The 20725-nt window shown below is 37.2% G+C and overlaps 2 protein-coding genes across 2 annotated transcripts; both read right to left on the reverse strand.

The window, feature by feature from the left end:
- Positions 1–2803: 2803 nt before the first annotated feature.
- LOC138584224 (uncharacterized) lies at positions 2804–14924 on the reverse strand. The gene is made up of 19 exons (XM_069656401.1): positions 14676–14924; positions 13277–13550; positions 12910–12956; positions 12307–12595; positions 11985–12025; positions 11336–11621; positions 10343–10383; positions 9712–9979; positions 8117–8145; positions 7233–7518; positions 7002–7045; positions 6838–6920; positions 6398–6615; positions 6036–6289; positions 4772–4900; positions 4005–4152; positions 3641–3667; positions 3330–3373; positions 2804–3076 (listed from the first exon to the last, which is right to left on the reverse strand). Exons 2-19 carry the CDS (start codon positions 13539–13541, stop codon positions 2804–2806), a joined length of 2772 nt encoding a protein of 923 aa, XP_069512502.1. The 5' UTR covers positions 13542–13550; positions 14676–14924.
- Positions 14925–16276: 1352 nt separating this feature from the next.
- On the reverse strand, positions 16277–20324 carry LOC138583960 (apoptosis-associated speck-like protein containing a CARD). Its single transcript, XM_069656040.1, has 4 exons — positions 19809–20324; positions 17705–17749; positions 17579–17626; positions 16277–16932 (listed from the first exon to the last, which is right to left on the reverse strand). The coding sequence occupies exons 1-4, from the start codon at positions 20059–20061 to the stop codon at positions 16670–16672; spliced, it is 609 nt and encodes a 202-aa protein (XP_069512141.1). The 5' UTR covers positions 20062–20324; the 3' UTR covers positions 16277–16669.
- Positions 20325–20725: the final 401 nt, after the last annotated feature.

Genomic DNA, 20725 nt, shown 5'->3' on the forward strand with positions numbered 1-20725 from the left:
TTTCATTCAAGGGGTATCGCATTTATACACAAAGTGTAATTCTAAGAAAAATACATGCATGTAATTCATAACACTTAACACATATACAGTATAGAACAAATAAAGTGAATTGTATTTAACCATATTTCAGAGCTGAGGCATCTGAGACCCCAAACAGAAGTGATAGCACACCATATAGGGAAAAACATAAAGTATAAGTAAGTATTAAGATATTTTAAGCATGTTTTTGAGTTGTCATAGTGGGCAGGGGGTCTCCAAGTGAGACTGCAGACAAAACATAAGGGTTAGCAGAAAAATAATACCTTAAACACAGTCCACAGCTTGGAAAAAGTTTGTTAACAGTTACAGTAGGCAACTGACAGAGAAGCTAATTAATTTTAGATGTAATTCGTTGGTAGCTCACTCAAGAAAACCATAGAGTCTTACTAACACTATCTCAGAACACAAAGGTTACGATCATACAGTTGTGTAGCAGTGTAATGACAGGTCCATAACAAAGCTGATGCTAGGCTAACTAAGCAATGATCACAAATAAGTACATGCCTGTTTTAAGAAACACGGTTGTCCTACGGCCCGGCGAGCTTGCACGTGGGTCATCGGGACCCCTAAATCCAAATAAAAACAACTATTACATGTCACAAACTGAGGTTAAGTTTGAAGACATGCTCACTGCGAGCTCGGTGACGTTATCACTGAAAACGTTAGCAGAAATTAGTCTAATGTTAGAACTGAACATTTAACGGCATTGAACACGAAAAATGAATGAAAGCTACAGCTATTGAAATTCACAGCGCATTAATAATTACTCGTTAACGTGACATGACCTGTTATGTGAATAAGGAGTCCTTATTCAAGGACTGCACCTTATTCTTCTTCGTCGTATAATTTCTCTGTAGCTGTTTTCTGTTGCTGCCCTCTGTCGGCCGTGTAACAACACTGACTCCCAACCGCCGAGGAAGAGATGGGCACTGTACGGTACGGTCGGGAAAGTGACATGTGGGACAAAAAAAATCTGAACTGAGCCAATTTTTCTCTATAGTATACGACAAAAAGCTTTATTTTTGATAAACAATGCAGCTCAATGTTAGAAAAACAAACAAAAAACTACTTTCCCCCCCCAGTAACACAATGTGTGGCTTACGTATTGTTTTTTAGGCCGAGAATCACATGTAACAAAAAAGGGAAATTATACATTTCAAACACAGAACATGTATGATACTCCTACAGTAAAAAGTTAACCGCCATTGTTGCTACCTGATCATTTTTATGGATATTAAGGATATGTAGATCAATAAAAAACACAACTGTGTTGTATAGCACTTTTCAACAAGTGGTTTGTTTTTTCCTTTCCATCAAAACGTGATAAAATATCTGCTGTAAAAAATTCACAAGGCAACAAAAAGACATATCAGGATTTCAAGATAACAAAATATAATTGAAGATTAAAAATAAAATAATTCATTTCTTCAAGCCTCAATGAAAAGAAAATGAGAAGAGAAAGAACAATAATCCGTTTTAAAAAGTGCTCAGACAGCTTCTTATGTTCAATTGTGTTCACAAAAAAATAAGTTCTTTAAAACTAAACTTTAAACTAGTTTCCTTTTTGACACATACCAAAGTATGTTAAAAATTACATTATATGGTACATTTCATTTCAAAAGTTTAAGTACAAATAAAACCCTAAAAAGGGACTCAGATGAGGAGTCTGTTAGCAGATGTATTTGAATAAGAAGTGTAGTGTGCATCTGTATGTTGCTTGTAACTGACATGACGTTAGGGGTTATGAGTCATACAATAACATCTGCTACAATGCTACTGTACTTATAGTCAAGTAACAGTAAGCTACACTGTTTCGCTTTTATCTAAAAACTGTACACTGCTACCATGTTTGCTGACAGTCCACCACTTTATCTAAGGCTGCATCAGGGGTATTTACTGCATTTTGCTGCTCTTGTAAATTAGTGGTGCCAAAATAGTCATAGCTTTAATACTCAAAATGCAATTTTAGACCTTAGGGAACATAAATCTCAGTTATAATTCTGGTTAAAATTTGATTTAAAATATGCTCTTCCACTAGCCGTATTCCTCTGATACTGTAGATTACATACTTTAACAAGGGATTTATTCACAGAGAGGACTATATGGCAGTTTTGCCCATGATAAAATGAAAGGCGCCTGGTACTCGCATCACAACAGGGCCATAAGTTGACTAGACTCTTCTCCTCAGTCGTCCCCCGGTGGTGGAACGAGTTACCAAACTCCATTCGGTCCGCAGAGTCCCTTTCACCTTTAAGAAGAAGCTAAAGACCCAGCTCTTTATGAACACCTCTGCACTTAATGATATTTATGCTATTGATGATGATGGCATTGGGGATGTTGTTGAAGTTGATTCGATATTCATGATGATGATGATGATGCCTACATTGACCTTGTTGACGATAATTCACGCTCTGTGCACTGGCTGTCGGCACGTGTATCCGTGTGACTTTGTTCCCTCCTGTCTTGATCGCTGATTGTGTTGCATTAAATCTCCGATGTACAGTACGTTGCTTTGGACAAAAACATCTGCTAAATTAAATTGTAACTCTGTAACATAATTGCATCTACATAATACAATAATGGACTATAATCAAAAGAAAGAAATTCAAAGCTCCATGAACCACTGTAAAACTCCAGACAAAACCCTGCATACAAAGTTACTGATTTGTAGATTAAGCAAAACATTTATGGGATAGTAATGGGATGACTATTAAAACTACCAAACAATTTTTGGTTGCACGTTTCCCACCTTCCCTTGAGATCCTCATCTGATGTCTGACAACCTCTCCTCCAGATCGTTCCTATTTATTGTTTTGAGAATCTTTTTGGTCAACACCATACACTGTTGGCTGTTGATCCGGAACATCAGATCCACAATGTCCAACATGTCTTTGTTCTCCAGGTCGCTCGTCGAGATGTGTGGGAGGCCTGCCAGGATGCTCCTGTCCTGCAGGTAAAACTTGAACTCTTTGAACTCTTCCTGCTTTAAGTCTTTCAGAAGGTTCAAAAGCCTCTCTCGGTCTGAGGTGGTGACTGCCTGGTGAATCCAAATTGAATGAGAGGTATAATTTGACTGTAGCGGTAGATCATATTACAGCTGATAATCACTTAATCCATCATGAGTTGTGCAGGAACCTTAATATTTAATAAATTGGACTTTAAACCCCCCGCGACCCTGAACAGGATAAGCAGTATAGGTAATGGATGGATGGATGGACTTTAAACCTGCACCTTACTGATTTAAACTTTGGTTGTGTACAGTGAAGCCATACTGATGCGGCGTAACTCACTTCTTGCACCAGTGCAGACGGCTGATCATCCACAGAGTGTTTGTCTGAAGAGAAAGAAATTAAAACAAGTTGCATGAGTGATTGACTGCACAAATCAGGCCATATCTAAGTTACTAAACTTAGCTTTCAATGTCCAACAATTGCAACTTTTGATACAAAATTAAAACGGCGGAAAAATATTTAAACATTTATGAAATTACAACTGACTGTATTATACAGTATTTGAAAGAACTGCACAGATGTGAGGTCATGGTTTGATGTAAAGGTATAAGTGTACTCCTCTTAAAAACGTATTTTTCGCTGCATCTTACCTTCTGAGGAAGGGCTTTGATAGTCGTCTGAAAATAAAATGCAGAACCAGTCAAATTATGGATAGCTGATATGATGGTGTCATGTGTTGTGCTTACAACTAAATGCTACAATAACAAGGTTAAAAGTAAAGTAAACTGATATATAATTATGTATCAAATTGCTGGTCAACAAGCTAATCGGTTAATAGCATAGCATAGCGCTATTAGCTATTAGCATGTATATCTTCAGTGTGCATTGCCAAGTTGATTTGGCTCTCATCATTTATAATGACACTGATTGCATTCAATATTAATTCAATTTAAGACAAAAGATTTGGAGATTGATGACATTTTTCATAGTTAACAACGTTTAATAACCACCGACCTCCTCGAATTTCACAGGTCCATACTTCCTCAGGCTGTGCTTTCCCCCTCCTTGTGTTTGAGAGAGTAAGGTGGAAGTTTCTGTCTGGTTTCTCTATAAATACTTCATAGAAATTTGGGGCTAGGCTATCATATCTGAGGGTAATGATCTGTGTAGAAAAATAAAAAAATAAAGAGGAGTTAGTTTTTCCCAAAGTTAGAAAGTGAAGTTAAATACAACAGGAACAACAATTTTAAGACTATAAACAAAGTTTGTGTTTAATCTGCTCAGTATTTGTTCCTTTTGTCCGACCTGAGGGGCAACTCCGTTTGACTGACCACTCAGGTGACAGTAACAGTAGATAAACACATGCTGGTGTGACACCCACGATGTATTTTATGGAAGCCTACACACAGATATGAGTCAGCGCGTAAGGAACACTCAACACTTCTGTTTCAAATTTCATGCTAAAAAATATCAATGAAATTTTTAATGAAATGAAAAGAAACATTTGACTGTTGTTGGCTATAAATGAGGCTATACTCCATGTTGAAAGACGGGGCTGGCAGTAGCAGCTGTGCAACAGAAACACTGTCTGTGCAGTCTCCAGACGCATGTGTCCAAGCAGCTCAGCAAAGTAGTCGTCGCACAAAGGTGAAGCATTGTGTCCCTACCTTAAGGCCTTGTGTCGCCATGCCATTCGTACACCCCTTAGCAATTGCTATGGCACTAAAGTGTAGAACAAATGTCTTTGTGTGTTAGCAAGTGAAGCGTTGTACAAACTGTACCTTTGGGGCAATCCTTGCTGTGTTTATACCTGCTGAGAGGCTGAAACCTTGCTGCATTTTCAGGTGCTTGTCCGGGCGTGGCTTTGGGATTATTTTGTATCCATTCTTTACTTCTTTTTTGTCCACAGTCTGTAAAAAAAATAATAAAGGCACAGAGCTGCTTCAAGGAAACAGTGGCACACACTACACAGTCATCTGTGTTTTAAAGAACATTCATGAAACAACATTTTTATCAATTGAGTGTCAGGGTCAGTATTGAGGAGGTCTTGTTATGAGCAAGAAAAAAGTCTGAAAAACATTACACCGGAAATTATGCAAGAGCGGGCCACCGTTTACGGCAGGGACCTGATTTCAATCAACCTTGTGTGTTGTTTTTGTTTTTAATGCTTGCTGCTCTAGCTCCTGCAGTCATAGTCATGCAGGCATTCTGATTTAGCAAAAAATAAATCTTAACAGGAGAAATATGGTCAGATTAATATGTGACGCCTCTATTGACTCACATGCGTGACAAGGTTATGTTGCAAGGCAGTGCTTTACATCAGCAGACAGACAGCGCATGTACGTACGAGAGAATTAAGAACTTGAATAGAGATGCTTAGCTGGAATTTTCATCTTGTCCCATGTTTTAATTTTTAACCAAATGTCTCACATGCTTAATATTCTTGTATGTAATCTCTAATCTGGGAACAAAATAAATATGCAAGCATGCGTTTTATTTGCTCATGAAGATGCATCTGGTCCTTCTCCAGTTCAGATACATTAGGAGCAATTAACTGCAATGACTTTACAGAAGAGCCCTGACAACACACAAAAAAAGCACAGCTGCTATATGAACTTACTACTTTTGAATACTGCTAATGCTGACTGAGTCACAGATTGCAAATAAATGAGAGTTCTTTAAAATGAATATGACAAATACAAATTAATATACAGACATTCAGCGTTGCAGCAAACTTAGCAGACCCTGCAAGCATGCAAAAGCCACATATGTCAAATATAAAATCACAAATTGAACCTTATCAGCAAACGGTAACGCTAAAACGAGAACCTGAAAACAACAATGCCATAGCTAGCAGTCAGTTATAATATATTTTCTCTGTTAGGATGCTATTGAGTATAAAGTATGACTTAATTACCATAGCAGTACTAACTTTCCCCACCTAATTAATAAGATGTTCTCACAATGTTTTTTTTCCCCCAACACTGACCCTGCAACGCTATCGTAAGCTCTGGTGCCATTTGAATGTTTAAGATATTCAGTCACCTGTTGTAGAGCAGGATCACATGGAATCAGGTAAACATGTAGTTTCAGGAATGGTGTGTTGGGTCTGTAGTATATTAATACACTACAACCTATTTTCACGTGAAAGCTGGCTTTCATCAGGACCGCTCTTGGTGAGAAAACTGGTTCAGATAGCTTGACATGGGATGGTGTGACCTCAGACACTTTTTGCACAACATCTCCACAGTCCTCGATGTGTAGGACTGCAAACTCTTTCAAAATTTCAGGGTCATGGTCTGCACGATACAAACACAGCTATTAGTGAGGAAAAATAATTGCAATTGTTTGATACACACTGTTGGTACTTTGGTGCATTTTAGGTTATTTTCCTAAATTTCCCTTACCTATGCAGACCCAGTGTGGAAGGTGCACTTCATCGAACTTTCCAGCAATGACTTCGATGTTCATTAGAGGCCCTGCAGGCATGTAATTGATGCTTTCCATCCTCTCCATGTGTCCTTCCCAAGAGCAAAACTGGTACTTAAAGCTGACCTTTTCCTTACAGACCCAGCGCAAGCCAGAGACACTACATTCAAAGTAGTTTCCTGCTTCAGATTGTAGGCTACGTCGTGGGAAAGAGGCAAAGGTTGGTGAAAATGCAAAATATACACACTGTAGAATAAACAAATTGAGTTTGTCTGCCTTGAGTTTGAATATATTCTCACTGTAATTGTCATATTGCATTTGTATAACCTGTAACAGTAGTTAGTTCTTGGGTTTCCTTGGGGCAGAAAACTCCAAGCTCCAGTTTGCTGTGATGCAGTATTTAAGAAGTTAGTTTTACCTGTAAGTTTGAAACTCATCTCCATCAGTGCGGCTCACTTGTACTGCTGTTGGTTGAAGAATAGTCCAGTCTCTGGAGTGCTGCTGCAGGAGATAGTGCTTATTTGGGAGATTGTTGTATTTGCAAGAATACATTAATGAAAAATAAATGATGTAAGGGATTACCACAATGTGTCCACAATCCTCAAGCTCCAAACTTCTTAAAGGCTCTGTGTGAAGACACATGGATTTTTTCTAAATTATGTTATGTTGATATATTATCCAATGGTTACTTTGCATATGCTTTATCTCTATGTGCTATGTTGTTCTGCTCAGATACAAGAGCAATAAGTTATGTAAGACATATTGTTGATTGAAGATGTATACAGTGAAATAATGTTTTTTTACACAACTTACCTCTGGATCCTGAGCTGCTTTCTGAGAACTTCTCTACCAGATCAGTCCTTCCTATCTTCTCTAAAACCTCCTTGGTCACCTCCACACACTGCAGGCCATAGATCTCCACCATCAGCTCCACTGTTTCAGCTCTGCCTGCCGTCTCCAGTCTGTGTCTTGGGATTTTTGGGAGGCCTTCTTTGTTTTTAGTGTACAGCAGGACACGCTTGAATTTCTCCAGCTCCCCTAAACTTAAGTCTTCAAGTGTTTCCAAAAGTTTCTCCCGAGCTGATGTCAGGGTTGATTCCTGATGGATTCAAAGTCACCAAAGGGCAGTTGTTTAATATCTCCATTGTAGTAATGAACTATCATCTCCTTGCACCAATTAAAGCATTCACCCCGATAGTCCTGTAAGAACTAATACATGAATTTTGTCATGACTATCCTGTGGGCACTTTTGTGTCTATCTTATAGTGAATCCAAGCCACTGAGGTAAGGACTGAGTGCAATGCATCTCCCAGGTGATTTACATGGTCGCAATCTAACAACGAATATTAGCGTCATTAGGCTTAATTGGACAATTTTGTGAAATCAGATTTAAGATTAGTTTATTCTGTATCTAATCTAAACTTGGATGTATGCAGTTTTTTCTCTGAATATTACTCCCTCCCAAGCTAAATGTTTTCCCTTTAAAGCCCTCAATACGCCGACGACACAGCACTGATTTTATTAAAACATTACTAAATAATAAACTTGTAACCCAGCATCAGCTTGATGAGCATAATCTAGAGACCATTATGCTTTTGTTTCGTATGATTATTGATGGTGAAATGTTCATCTTCAACCTGTAAGAACAAACAAGTAAACAGGGTTGTGTAGAGTGTGTTGGATGTAACGTTACTCACTTTCTGGAGCTGTTGAGGCTCATCTCTCTCTGAGGGGAGAAAGAAAATAGAAAATGACTCATGACTGACTGATTCAAAATCAGACAATAAACAACTTCAGTTAGATTGAGTCACTTTTGAATAATACATAATATGACATCAAATCTATATCACTCAAAATGACAAAACTGACAGAGGGGCTGATTCAAGTCATTTGTGTGATCATACTCTTTAGCTTCTATGTACTGTATTTTACTCTTAATTCTACATTACATTTTCTTGTAACTAAATGAGGTTCAGTTTCTTTTAAAGAAATGAACAAAGAATTAACTGCAGGAAATTACACCAAAATCTATTCAGTACTGACATCATTAAAATCAAAGAGGCTTGATTAAACTCAGCAATTTAATCAGTCGAGTAATGAATGTGATTATTGTTTGTGCATTTTTTCCTGCCTCGGAATTTTTGTAAATATTTTTCACTGTGATTAAATTAAGTTTGAACCAAATCAGAACCACTTTATTACTATGAAGTATAAAAGCTATTTGGTGGACATTTATGAGACACTTGTGATTGTGTAATGTGGTGGGTTTTGTCCTCTTACTCTGAGTTTTGAGTCCTGGAAAGGTCTCTGACAACTTCTCTACCAGATCAGTCCTGTTCATCTTCAGTAAAACACCCCTGGTCACCTCCACAGTCTGTTCATCGTATAACATCACCATCAGCTCCACTAAGCCAACTCTGCCTGCCTTTTTCATTTGGTGTCTTGAGATTCTGGAGAGGCCTTTTTTAATGTCAGCGTGCAGCAGGAGCACCTTGAATTGCTGAAGTTCTTTAAATGTTAAGCCTTCCAGTATTTCCAAAAGTTTCATCTTGACTAGTCCCGTGGATGCTTCCTGATGGATTCAAAGTAATCAGAGGGCATTCAGACTTGATCACATTTCTTTGTAACAATATAAACATTAAAGTCATGACAGAACTGTAGCAACTAACAGGAAGCAATTTAGTCACAATTTTAACATTTGACATTTGAGCTATAACTATGAGGTTGTCAGTCATTGTGTTATATGCTCTCTGACATTGTGATACTAAAAGTGGAAATGGGCCACCAGATCACATGCTCTCATCCATTCTACAGCAGCTTTAATGTTTCTGGTTTAAAGACCCATTTTCACGTCTTCACCGTCAAGATGAGAATAATTTTGTACAAATTACAATGAAATGAAAACAGTGTTGTGTACAGTGTGTCTGATTAAACATTACTCACCTTTGGAGACAGTATTGACAGATGTTTCTCTGAGGGAAAAATAATTCATCATAAATCTAATTTGTGTGCATTTCAGGGATCCTGCTGAATTGTTAACATGTGTGATATTTGCATATTGAAATATACATATTGAAATAATGTAATTATGTTAAGAAATCTGCTTTTGTTTTTTAAAACAAATCAGATAAATAAACATCCTAGCATAAGAAAACAGGCTCATCCCGAGTAAACCAAGTAATTAACTTGTGATCTGGAGGTACTGTTATTGATACTATAAAATATGAAAGCTATCAATTTGACATTTATGAGACACTTATATTTGTGTAAGTGTTTATCCTCTTTCTCTGACCTTTGTGTCCAGAGATGGTCCCTGACAGCATCGTTACCAGATCGTGTCTGTTCATGTCCATTAAAACCTCCCTGGTCACCTGCAGACACTGCGGCCTCTTCATTATCTGATCCAGCAGTACACCTGCGTCTGTCCACAGCATTTGGCTCAGGGGGATTTGTGGAAGGCTCTTCTGGAAGTAAGTCAACTGCAGCAACCACTTAAATTTTTCAAGCTCCCTATACCTCAAACCCCTCAGTGTTTCCAGAATAATCCATTTCACATCTGCCTTAAAAATGAAAGGAAACAATAAGCACATTTCTTATTATTATTATTATATTATTATCCATAATTATGTTTACCCTGGTTTTTTTTTTACAAACACTGTATGTACTGTATGAGTATTTTTTCTTTTTGAAGCAATAGATGAATCTCACAAACTGTTTACCGTTCTATTGTTGTAAACAGATTCATTAAAGCTGATTTAACACAACATATTCTAAATCAGAAGTTCATCTTCTTCCATAACATCAGAGGTGTCATAAATGCTAAAGAGCTCAACCTTGAAACAAACATTGTTTTGTATTGTAATTTATAATGTTCAAGAAGAGGTTTTCAACCTGCACCTGCTAGATAAAGGCGTTAGACTCACTTTGTCCAACATTGTAGGATCTTCATCCTCAGAGTGTTTTTCTGTGGAAAAAAACCAAACAAATGACATTAACACGGCTCTGTTGATTTAGAAGGAAATAAAGTATAAAAAATTCATTACAAAATGACACTTTATACACCTTCACTACTTCACAATCTTAAGAAATCCAAAACAACTAATTAATGATAGTTGATTTAATTCATGAATTATTGATCTTTTTCCCGTTCTTTATTTATCTATTTTTACACAAGTTATGATATAGTGTTAGTATTCCAGCTGATCCTATGAATTACAAATCGTATTTAATTGACATTTATGAGACATCTGTAAGTATGTCATCTCTATTTAAAGATTCTACATAGGTCTGTAATGTAGAATCTGTAGGCAGGGATGTGGATTTCTGGGAAAGCCAGTGTTCTGTTTGTACTACACTTGTAGTCCAAGTAATATTGACCAATCAAGTATCACTGTGTGTGTATAATGACAATAAAGCATTCAATCAGCAGGCTGCGGCGTATGCAGGAAAAACAGTCCGTGAGGAGAGCAAAAGCAGGCGGACCGTAATTAACTTGAGATGAATTCCCTTGACGCTGCGTCACAAAAGCTCTTAAGCGTTCAGATTTCCCGACTTCCTCAAATGCATCAGATCGATCCGACCTCCGTCCAACAAAGGAGCATTTCAAAAGTTTTCTTCTCCTCTTGAGGGCAGACCTGACAAAGCTTGAGTTTTTACTTCTTACAAATCTGCATCATGATGTTGACCTTTCGGCGAAAGTGAGACCCGTTAAGAACAAGTAAATCACAAGAAAACGGTTTCTCTTTCTGTAACAATGCAGCACGCGGAAAAGGAAGTCTTGACGGGAAGTCGATTATCGCTTACCGCCGGCACGTTCACCGGTGTCCCCAGAGGCTATATCACCTCAGACTATAGCCGATGGGATCCGAGATTGCTAAGTATGTGATGTGGTATTTTTTGGGTTGTCTTTGTCTTACCTTTGGGTCCTGAGCTGGTCTCTGGCAGCCTCTGCATCAGATCAGTCCTATTCATCTCCTTTAAAACCTCTCTGGTCTCCTCAACAGATTGTCGCCCATAGGTATTCACCATCAGGTTCACTATTTCTGCTCTGTCTGTTGGGTTCAGCAACACTGGTAAGATGTCTGGATGGTGCTTCTGGTAGAAAATCAACTGCAGCAACTCCATGAATTTCATGAGCTCCTTGTTACGCAAATCCTTCAGGGTTTCCAAAAGCAGCTGTTTAACAGCTGCCATTTCTGCTACCTGAAATAATCAATACATTAATGTGACATATGTTTAATCAAATGTAACAGTTATAAATGTGTCTCTTTGCATCTCATCAATATAAAAGTATAAGTGGATTTTTCTGATGATAACATTTGGAAAATTCTCCTATGGAAGAAAAAAATGTACATTTATTTTGCTGTATTTGATCTCATACGCATAGATAGAGATATATAATAGATTCTGTTGTTCAAAATTACTGCTTAAGAGCTCAAACTGAATAAAGCTACAGGTCTGTATTAAAAGTAAATCATGCTAAATGTGCAAGATGACAATCTTTAAGCTGCATCTTTAGAATAAAAGCTGTGCAGTATTAAGTCAAAACAAAGAGACATTACTCACTTTCCAGATCTGTGCAGAGCGATGTTCCTCTGAGTGTTCCTCTGAGGAGAAAAGTGGTAAAAGTATCTCATGAGAAACTGATTTCAAATCTGACTATAAGCACTGTTATGAGGGCTCTTAGCAAAGATTTACAAGACAGATTAATAATTAAACCTCCTCAACTGGGACATCAAATTTGCCATTTGTACCCCAACCACATTTTGAAACCTCCACACAAGTCTAAAATCACATATTTTGTGAACAAGATAATGTCTTCTTCTCTGTACATTATAAATCTTATTGTTTATCATGTTAAGAGAGGAAGACACAGCATATACGTTACTTTTGAATCCTGAGCTGGTGTCTAACAACCTCTGCACCAGATCAGTTCTCTTTATTTCCTTTAAAACCTCCATCGTCGTCTCCACAAAGTGTTGGCCGCAGGTCAGCATCATTAAAAACACAGTGTCCTGATGGTCTCTCATCATGAACAGCCTCCACGGGGTGTCGCCGTAATCTCTGTGGAAACATTTACGCCTCATATATGTCTTATTGAAGTTCACGAGCTCCTCTTCACTTAAGTATGCCAGCGTTTCCATAAGCTGGTCCATGACAGACATCACCGTCTCCACCTGAATTCAGAGGACAAGTTAAAGAGGCTAAAGTGCACTTTTTCAGCTGGAATGATAACAGATATTTCTGCTCGCATCACATTCAAATCTATGTTTTAGAAATGCTCGGTCAACATTAGACAAGAGAAAACAGATTACACAAATTCTTAACATCATTAACATTTATGCTTCAGAGTCCATGTGTAAATTATTTTGCTTGATCGGTTAAGTTTTGTGAGAAAAAAAAGTAATTATTTGTGCCTTCAGTTAAAATGTTCTAGATCCACTTTATAAAAGCTGCACTGTGTAAAGTCAGAGTGACGTGTCATACTTACTCTCTGGTCAAGTGAAGGAAGCCGCTGTTCACACACAGACTGTTTCTCTGAGGAGAAAAAAAGTTTAAAAAAAACTTGATTAGTAATATATTTATCCTCGAACTTTATGAAGATTTATAACACAAAGGATTTCATCTTAAAGTGACACCCAAACTTAAAAGTGACATAATAATGATATGCAGAGCTACATAGAGTTTTGCATGGTTCTTGTGTATACCTTATAGCAATAAGCAAACTGATAACGTGATCAAAGCATTGTACCCCAGCTGATACGCTTTCCCAATGTATTTAAATACAGACTAATGAGATATATTGATTTAACTGTGTGAAAGTTTTGTTATTCACATATGTGTCTTCTTTGTCTTACCTATGGTTCCCAGGTTGCTGTCTGATAATCTCTGTACTAGATCAGTCCTGTTCATCCTCTTTAAAGCCTTTTTGGTCACCTCGAAACAGTCCTGGCTGTACGTCTCCACCATCAGCTCCACCATGTCCTCTGTGGTTGCCACTTTTGTGTGGCTCTTTGATCGGAGCGGGGCGCCTTTCTTAAGTCCAACAAGTAAGTTGAAATCTTCAAGCTCACCTGAACTCAAATCTTTCAATGTTTCAAACAGCGCCCTCTTAGCCGCCATTGTTTCCACCTACAAAATTAAAAGTATATATCATACAATATGCAGGATAGGATGCGGGTGTTTGTGGAATGTACCTGACAAAGTGATTGGACACTGCTCTCTTTTCATTTCATTAATGCAAGAGTTATTGACATCATTTTATCACTAAGTTTACAAACTTTGATTGAAGATTTAAAAAATAGATCGGATTTGTTCTCACTGGGATCAGTGGGTCACTGAGTGATTTTACATGATATGAATCAAAGGCTGTGATGTTCAAATTCACCAGATTTCAACAAATCCATTTTCAGTTCTTACTCAAGACTAACAAAGCTTTACATGGCCAGTCACCAGAGTACCTTAGTATTTCTTTTAATGTCCAAGAAGGTCTCTTATACTTGCTGGGCTGCCCCTGCTAGCTGTTTAACATTAAAGTTTAGAGTTGGGGTTAAGCTTTGGAACAGTCCTCCTGTTTGATCTCATGACACTGTTTCTACTTTAAAATCCGGTCTTTAGACACATTTTTACAGACTTTCCCTTTTGCCTGGAAACTACTCTCTCTTGTCTTGTTTCCAATGTACAACTCAGTTGTGAAACTGATTTTCAGTTCATCTTAAAAGCTTTTCTGACTTATATTTCAAACACATTTATCGTTGTCAGACCAAACCAATTACACTGATTCATATTCATCTGAAGTGTTGTCAAACCAGCGTTTCCAAGATCAAAAGTTACAACATTACAGCAGACCGCGTATGCATAGATTTATTGAGCTGGTACCTCTGAATCACACAATAGATTCTCATTTCACTGGTTGCTTGATCAATTAAGTTCCGAAGAATATGTGGGTTGCTTGGCATCAGTCCAGTTTCAGTTAAGTTGTGGAACTAGTTTAGTTGTGGAACTAGTTTAGTTGGTGGACCACATAATAATAATCTGTTGTTGATTACTGTAGTTTACTTCTATTTGCTTCTTGTATTAATATTTGTCAAGTTTGAGATATTAAACAAAAGGGGGGAGGACCCAGATGCAGACGAAAAATATGTTTAACAAACAAAGAGGCAAAAGGTAAAAACAAAAGGCAGAGCAGAAATCTAAATTCTAACAAAAGACAAAAGGGCACAATCCAAAAGTCAAAAGTCAAAACAAAAGGCTTACTGAATTTCAGAGTCCAAGGGGTGCAGTCAAACGAGATCCAAAGGCAAAACAAGTTCCAACGAAACAGGTAACAAATAATCCAAATGAAAACACATCAGAAGGTGAAACACACGGGGAGCCAGGAGGAAAATCCAAAGCAGTCCAGGAAACAGATTACAAAAAGGATTCACTGGAGATCCACAAAGATTGATGTAATACAAATGACAAATCGACACTGATACAGGGGAACATGAAGAAAAATGAACTTGGGAGGTGAGGCTCATCAGATACAAGTGAAGACAATCAAAGGTCTGGTGAAAACAATAAGGGCAGGGCACATAAACAAGTGGATAACACACATACACAGGAAACAGATCAACACGAGACAAAGTGACACAGTAAAACAGGAAATGATATTAAAACCCTAAAAATACAAAAACAGAACTAAACAAGACACTACTGTATTTAGTGTTGAATAAAAACAATAGCCTATCACACTTGAGGTCGTGAAGTTGTACTGCGACCTGTGTAACAGGGTTTGTATTACATGATAATCCCATTTGCCATGTGTGCCTATTTGGATTCATGGCTCAATGGCGCCCTCTCTCAGTTGTAGCCTCATTGGTTGTAGCTGATGTACTTGATGCTTTGCCAGCATTGTGTACTAAATGTTGTGTATTATGTATAAAATTCATTGTGGCTTATGATAATGAGATAAGCTAAGCCATAAGTGGGTAATTGCACGGTTTCTGTGCTAAAATCCTCAAGTAATAGCATTGTTCATTTATAGGCCAGTTAGTTAATTAGGTTGTAGGCTGAAATAACTTGCTGTCCTTTCGAAGTGTGCTGCGTGAGCTGTCGGTAACGAGCTAACTGTATGACTGACCAGTGCTTACTCTGTTCCTATTTACACTGAACAAAAATATAAACGCAACACTTTTGTTTTTGCTTCCATTTTTCATGAGCTGAACTCAAAGATCTAAGACTTTTTCTATGTACACAAAAGGCCTATTTCTGTCAAATATTGTTCACAAATTTGTCTAAATCTGTGTTAGTGAGCACTTCTCCTTTGCCGAGATAATCCATCCACCTCACAGGTGTGGCATATCAAGATGCTGATTAGACAGCTTGATTATTGCACAGGTGTGCCTTAGGCTGGCCACAATAAAAGGCCACTCTAAAGGCACCTGTCTCCAGCTTCTTTTCTTTTCACTTAGTTCAGTAGTGATGATTTAGCTAAGTGTTAACACCTTTTTTTGTTTTAGGTATTAGTCTTCTTAGAGAAATCTAATTCTCAAACAAACAGGAGTTTATTTATTAAGCAATATCACATGAGACGAAGTGACGTTATACTGAATATCATCACATTCAATTTAAACTTGAATATTTCCTTACTGACAGTATCCAACTCCACATCATCGTGTCAGTAAGCACTTCAACTCCTCTGAACATTTACAGACACAAATAAATGTTCATGAAAATGCATGCTTTAAAAAAACCTGTGGGAAAAGACGGGCACACAGATTAACACACATGACTTGTTTTACATCCTATCTTAAAGAGACTCTATTCACTCAAATTGTGAGAACCATACATAGCAATCAGAAGATTTTATTAAAGATAAATATACATTTCACAAGACATTTTGAAAGATCCTCCAAATGTAAAGTAATTCTTATTGGGCAGAATAATGTGATAAAACATGATCTAAAAATATATTTTAGCATTTATGGGATGATTCAGATAATTCTGTTTTAGTTTACATGAAATAACTAGGTTAAAAAACTGGCTCGCATTTCATTTGTTATAAACATGATAAAAACATGACATGATTCATGCAAGATCATGAATATTCGCTATTTAAGGGTAAAATTAAGGGCAACAGCGCTGGTTAAACATTATCATGCAGTGGAAGACATAGCATTAACATTAATATTTCACTGTTCTTAATGTCTTGAAAACATATTTTTGCAGTAAGACTATGTTTGGTCTAAAAATAGATTTCACTACAAAATCTAGTTATTTTTCTTGAGGTCCTCAATGAGATATTTCTCATTTTTTACAAGGATGTCGTAGAAGATATCTTTGCTCGCTGTACCAGACTTCAGGCAACCTGAATAGAGCTTTCTCATCTTCCCCTGACTGGTCGGCAGAACCCAGATATCATCATAACTCTCTGGTTGGAGGACTTGTCTCTCGAGTAGCTCATCCAGAATGGGAGCAATGTGGCTCACTCTATTGATCAGCTGGAGTTGATGTTTATCCACAAAGTGCTTGTCTGAGAGAAAAGGGAGAAAATATCAATCACAATCAAATACAATCACTGTTGGTAATAGGTGATAACATAAAGCCAACTTTATACTATACAAGCTCAGACTGTAGAAAAAAAGTGGACATAAAAACTATAGCTGTCGCCATCTCGGTTTTTCTAGCCAGAAATGACCATACCTCGAGGACAGGTTGGACAAGCATACGTCTCTATCCTGATTGAGATGTTGCCATTGTAGCTACATGTCAGTCAAGCCCTAAGCATACCCTACTTTATGGCCTATTGTCTTATAATGGGACCATTACTGAAAAAATGAACTGCTTGTCTTTATGCTAAGCTACGCAAAGCTAACTCTGTACTGACATCAGAGTGCTATCAATCTACTTCCTAACTATTACACAGAACGTATAAAGGCATATTTCCCCCAGATGTCAAACTATTCATTTAAATTCATTTCTACAACGCAGCAATTATCAGCTGTCACTGTTTCTTTCATGACTCCTGAGCCTGAACTATTTTTAGGTTAAAGTTAGGCCTGTTGTAAATATCAAATAATGTGTAATGTGTAATAAATAAGTAAGTACGTTTTTCTCCACAATATAATCAATATCTGAAATCATCTGCAGATTAGACTTCATAATATCTGTGCCCCTACCAACTGCCTTGGTATCTCCACCAGCTGCTCCAGCTGAGGGTCTTGCAGCTGAAACAAATGTAAATAGATTGGTATAAGACAACAGTTATTTTTACAATACAACTAGTAAACAGGAAAACAACTCACCCTCACTGGAACCAGGTGGTGAAGATAGTCCAGATATCACCTTTACTGCAATAATAGGACAAAGTGTTATAATCTGAACAACTAAAAGAGCTTTCAGATGTGTTTGCAAATGTGCTACAGAGGTGAAATCCTCCCCCATTTTACAAAAAAAAGACAAATCACACGTTTTATTCGCGTTTCGCCATGAATCATACATATGTCTGTCAATAACGTTTAATTTTTCAATCAAACAAAGTTGATGTTTGTAGTAAAATTCTTGCTGTTCATGGGATTTGATTCAGTCCAAACAATGGATGAATGTTATAATTTTTCACAGACAAATCAGGAAAAAAATCTTTCAATACATTTAAATATATAATAAGAAATAAACTGCCCTAGACATATTTGTTTCTGCGACATATTCTCGCGAGATTTTTTACTTTAAAAGGGCATACATGGTGAAACACGGCTTAAAAGTTGAAACTGAAATATTATATGTGTTATTTTTATTATTTTTTTGCTTAACACTTTTGTACATTTTTCTCAACTTTTTTTTTTTGATTTGCCGATCATTTTGGCTGAGTTACAGCTTTAGGCATGAATTTTTGCAGGAACTTTTCTTTTTAGTAAAATTTTTGAAATTCCATTTCTTTTACTCTTACATGTCTTTTATACTCTCGTGATGCATTTTGCACCCTCTGGACACCTTCGTGGCAAAAATGTACACGTACAAAAAGCTGCTATAAAATCATCCTACATCAATATTTTTTTCTGATTTTCTTTTCATAAAGCACTTAAAAAACTTCAAACCTGCTCAAAACTACCAAACATTCAATCATTTTCAGGATTTTAACCCTTTAAATGCCAGTTTAATTATTTGAATTATTTATTATTTATTTTTAAAAAAACACAAAAAGTGAATTATTTTCCATATAATAAATAGTAGGGAGATGGGGCTTTGGTGGTGATTAGAGTCTTGGATATGTCAAAGATTAGCAACAAAATTGATTTGATTGCATTAGTATCAGATACTCCCTCTGGACACCTTTGTGGCCAAAAATGCCTAATTGACTTAAAACCACATTTTTTAATCTCACAGCCATTACAGTATAAATGCATTCTGTAATGTCAGCATTTCATTTTGAAGAAAAGTAGTGATATGTGACATTTTTGCTGTATTCCACCATATTCAACCGTTTTCCCATTGTAGGCCGATGCATGAAATTCTTGTATTTTTGCCAGTTATATTATGGAGCCGTGTGACTAGCAAGTGTGAGTGTGTGTGTGTGTGTGTGAAAATGTTTTTAAATCAACATCTGACAACACAACAGAACAAATTAAATATGAACAAATTTGAAACAGAAATATCCAGGCTTTGAATATGCGATGTATGTATGTAAAATGTACATGTACATTTTTGTCACGAAGGTGTCCAGAGGGAGTATCTGATACAACATAAAAAATACTAATGCAATCAAATCAATTTTGTTGCTAATCTTTGACATATCCAAGACTCTAATCACCACCAAAGCCCCATCTCCCTACTATTTCTTATATGGAAAATAATTCACTTTTTGTGTTTTTTTGTAATAAATAATTCAATAATTCAAATAATTAAACTGGCATTTAAAGGGTTAAAATCCTGAAAATGATTGAATGTTTGGTAGTTTTGAGCAGGTTTGAAGTTGTTTAAGTGCTTTATGAAAAATAAAATCAGAAGAAAATATTGATGTATGATTATTTTATAGCAGTTTTTTGTGCTTGTACATTTTTGCCACGAAGGTGTCCAGAGGGAAGTAAATTTGAGGAGGAAACAAGGGTTAAGTACTTTTTTTTAATTAACTGTTCTTTTTTTTGTAAAGGGAAAGGAAACCGCGCCTACTTGGGATTCAGGAAGTGTGCGAAAGTGAAAGTAAACCAGAAGCGGTTCGTTTAAAAGTTGAAAACTCACTCACTTTTCAGCCAAATTTATATGTGATAAAAGGAAAATAAACTCCGTTTTAGATCAAACGCTGTAATTTTCACTAACTTTTTTTGCAAGCAGGTTTTAAGTGCTTAAAAGTTTAGCAGCCAAAACCTGCCCACGCGTCTTTGTCCCCAAACCTTTAAGCAGGAATATATTTACCGAGTCTGTCAGCATCTTCGTGGCAGCAAATCTGTTTCAGTAGTTCCAGTGCCACCCCAGGAGCCTTTGCCTCGGTAAAAGTAGAAACCAGGACGTCTGCGATCTCCAGAACGTTTTTACCCTCCACCTTGTTGCGTCTGACCCGCGGCTCTTCCCTGCGGTCCAGCAGCTCTGAGCGGAACTTGTCAAAGTTTTGCGTTGACAGGTCCTCAAGCATTTCTACCAAAGCTCCTTTGATGGTTTTGGGGGCCATTCCTCACCGAGAGATGTCCACACTTCCGTCCCGGTGTGCAAGATTAACTGGTGGTTGGATTGACTGGTGATAGTACGGCAGATGTGTTGTGGGCGTGGCCTTTTAGTACCCCTGTGCAAGATTAACTGGTGGTTGGATTGACTGGTGATAGTACGGCAGATGTGTTGTGGGCGTGGCCTTTTAGGACCCCAGGTCTACTAACCAGGAAATAAAGGTATTGATAACTACAGTGTTTTCGCTGTATCTTGAGACATGAAAGGATTTATTTCAACATTCATGGTGGTCTCGACCAGAATACATGAACAATCAGCTGTATTCATTTCGACAATAACCGTCATCTGTCCGCATAGAAAAGCAAAACTACGAACGCTGGAGTCGTACTCGGAAACGCCAGAATTCAACTGTCACTATTAATTTCAATACTAATTTTTCACAAAACCACCACAGAGACATCGGGGACACAAGAGAATACGATTCCCAGTGCCAGAATTTGTCTTTTGTAAATGCTTCAATAAAACCCTTCTGCATCTAAGGTGAGCGATTCGTAGCATTTTATATTGTAGCCAAACAATAAAGTAGCTTTACAATATATTGACAAAACAGGCTACTTTTTCTACCCATCATCATTTAGACCCACAGAAAATATTGCAGATACTGTGACAGA

This window comes from Semicossyphus pulcher, unplaced genomic scaffold (genome assembly GCF_022749685.1).
Source record: "Semicossyphus pulcher isolate SPU_LCO1_2020_fin unplaced genomic scaffold, fSemPul1.0.p SCAF_9, whole genome shotgun sequence".
NCBI classification, from domain to species: domain Eukaryota; kingdom Metazoa; phylum Chordata; class Actinopteri; order Labriformes; family Labridae; genus Semicossyphus; species Semicossyphus pulcher.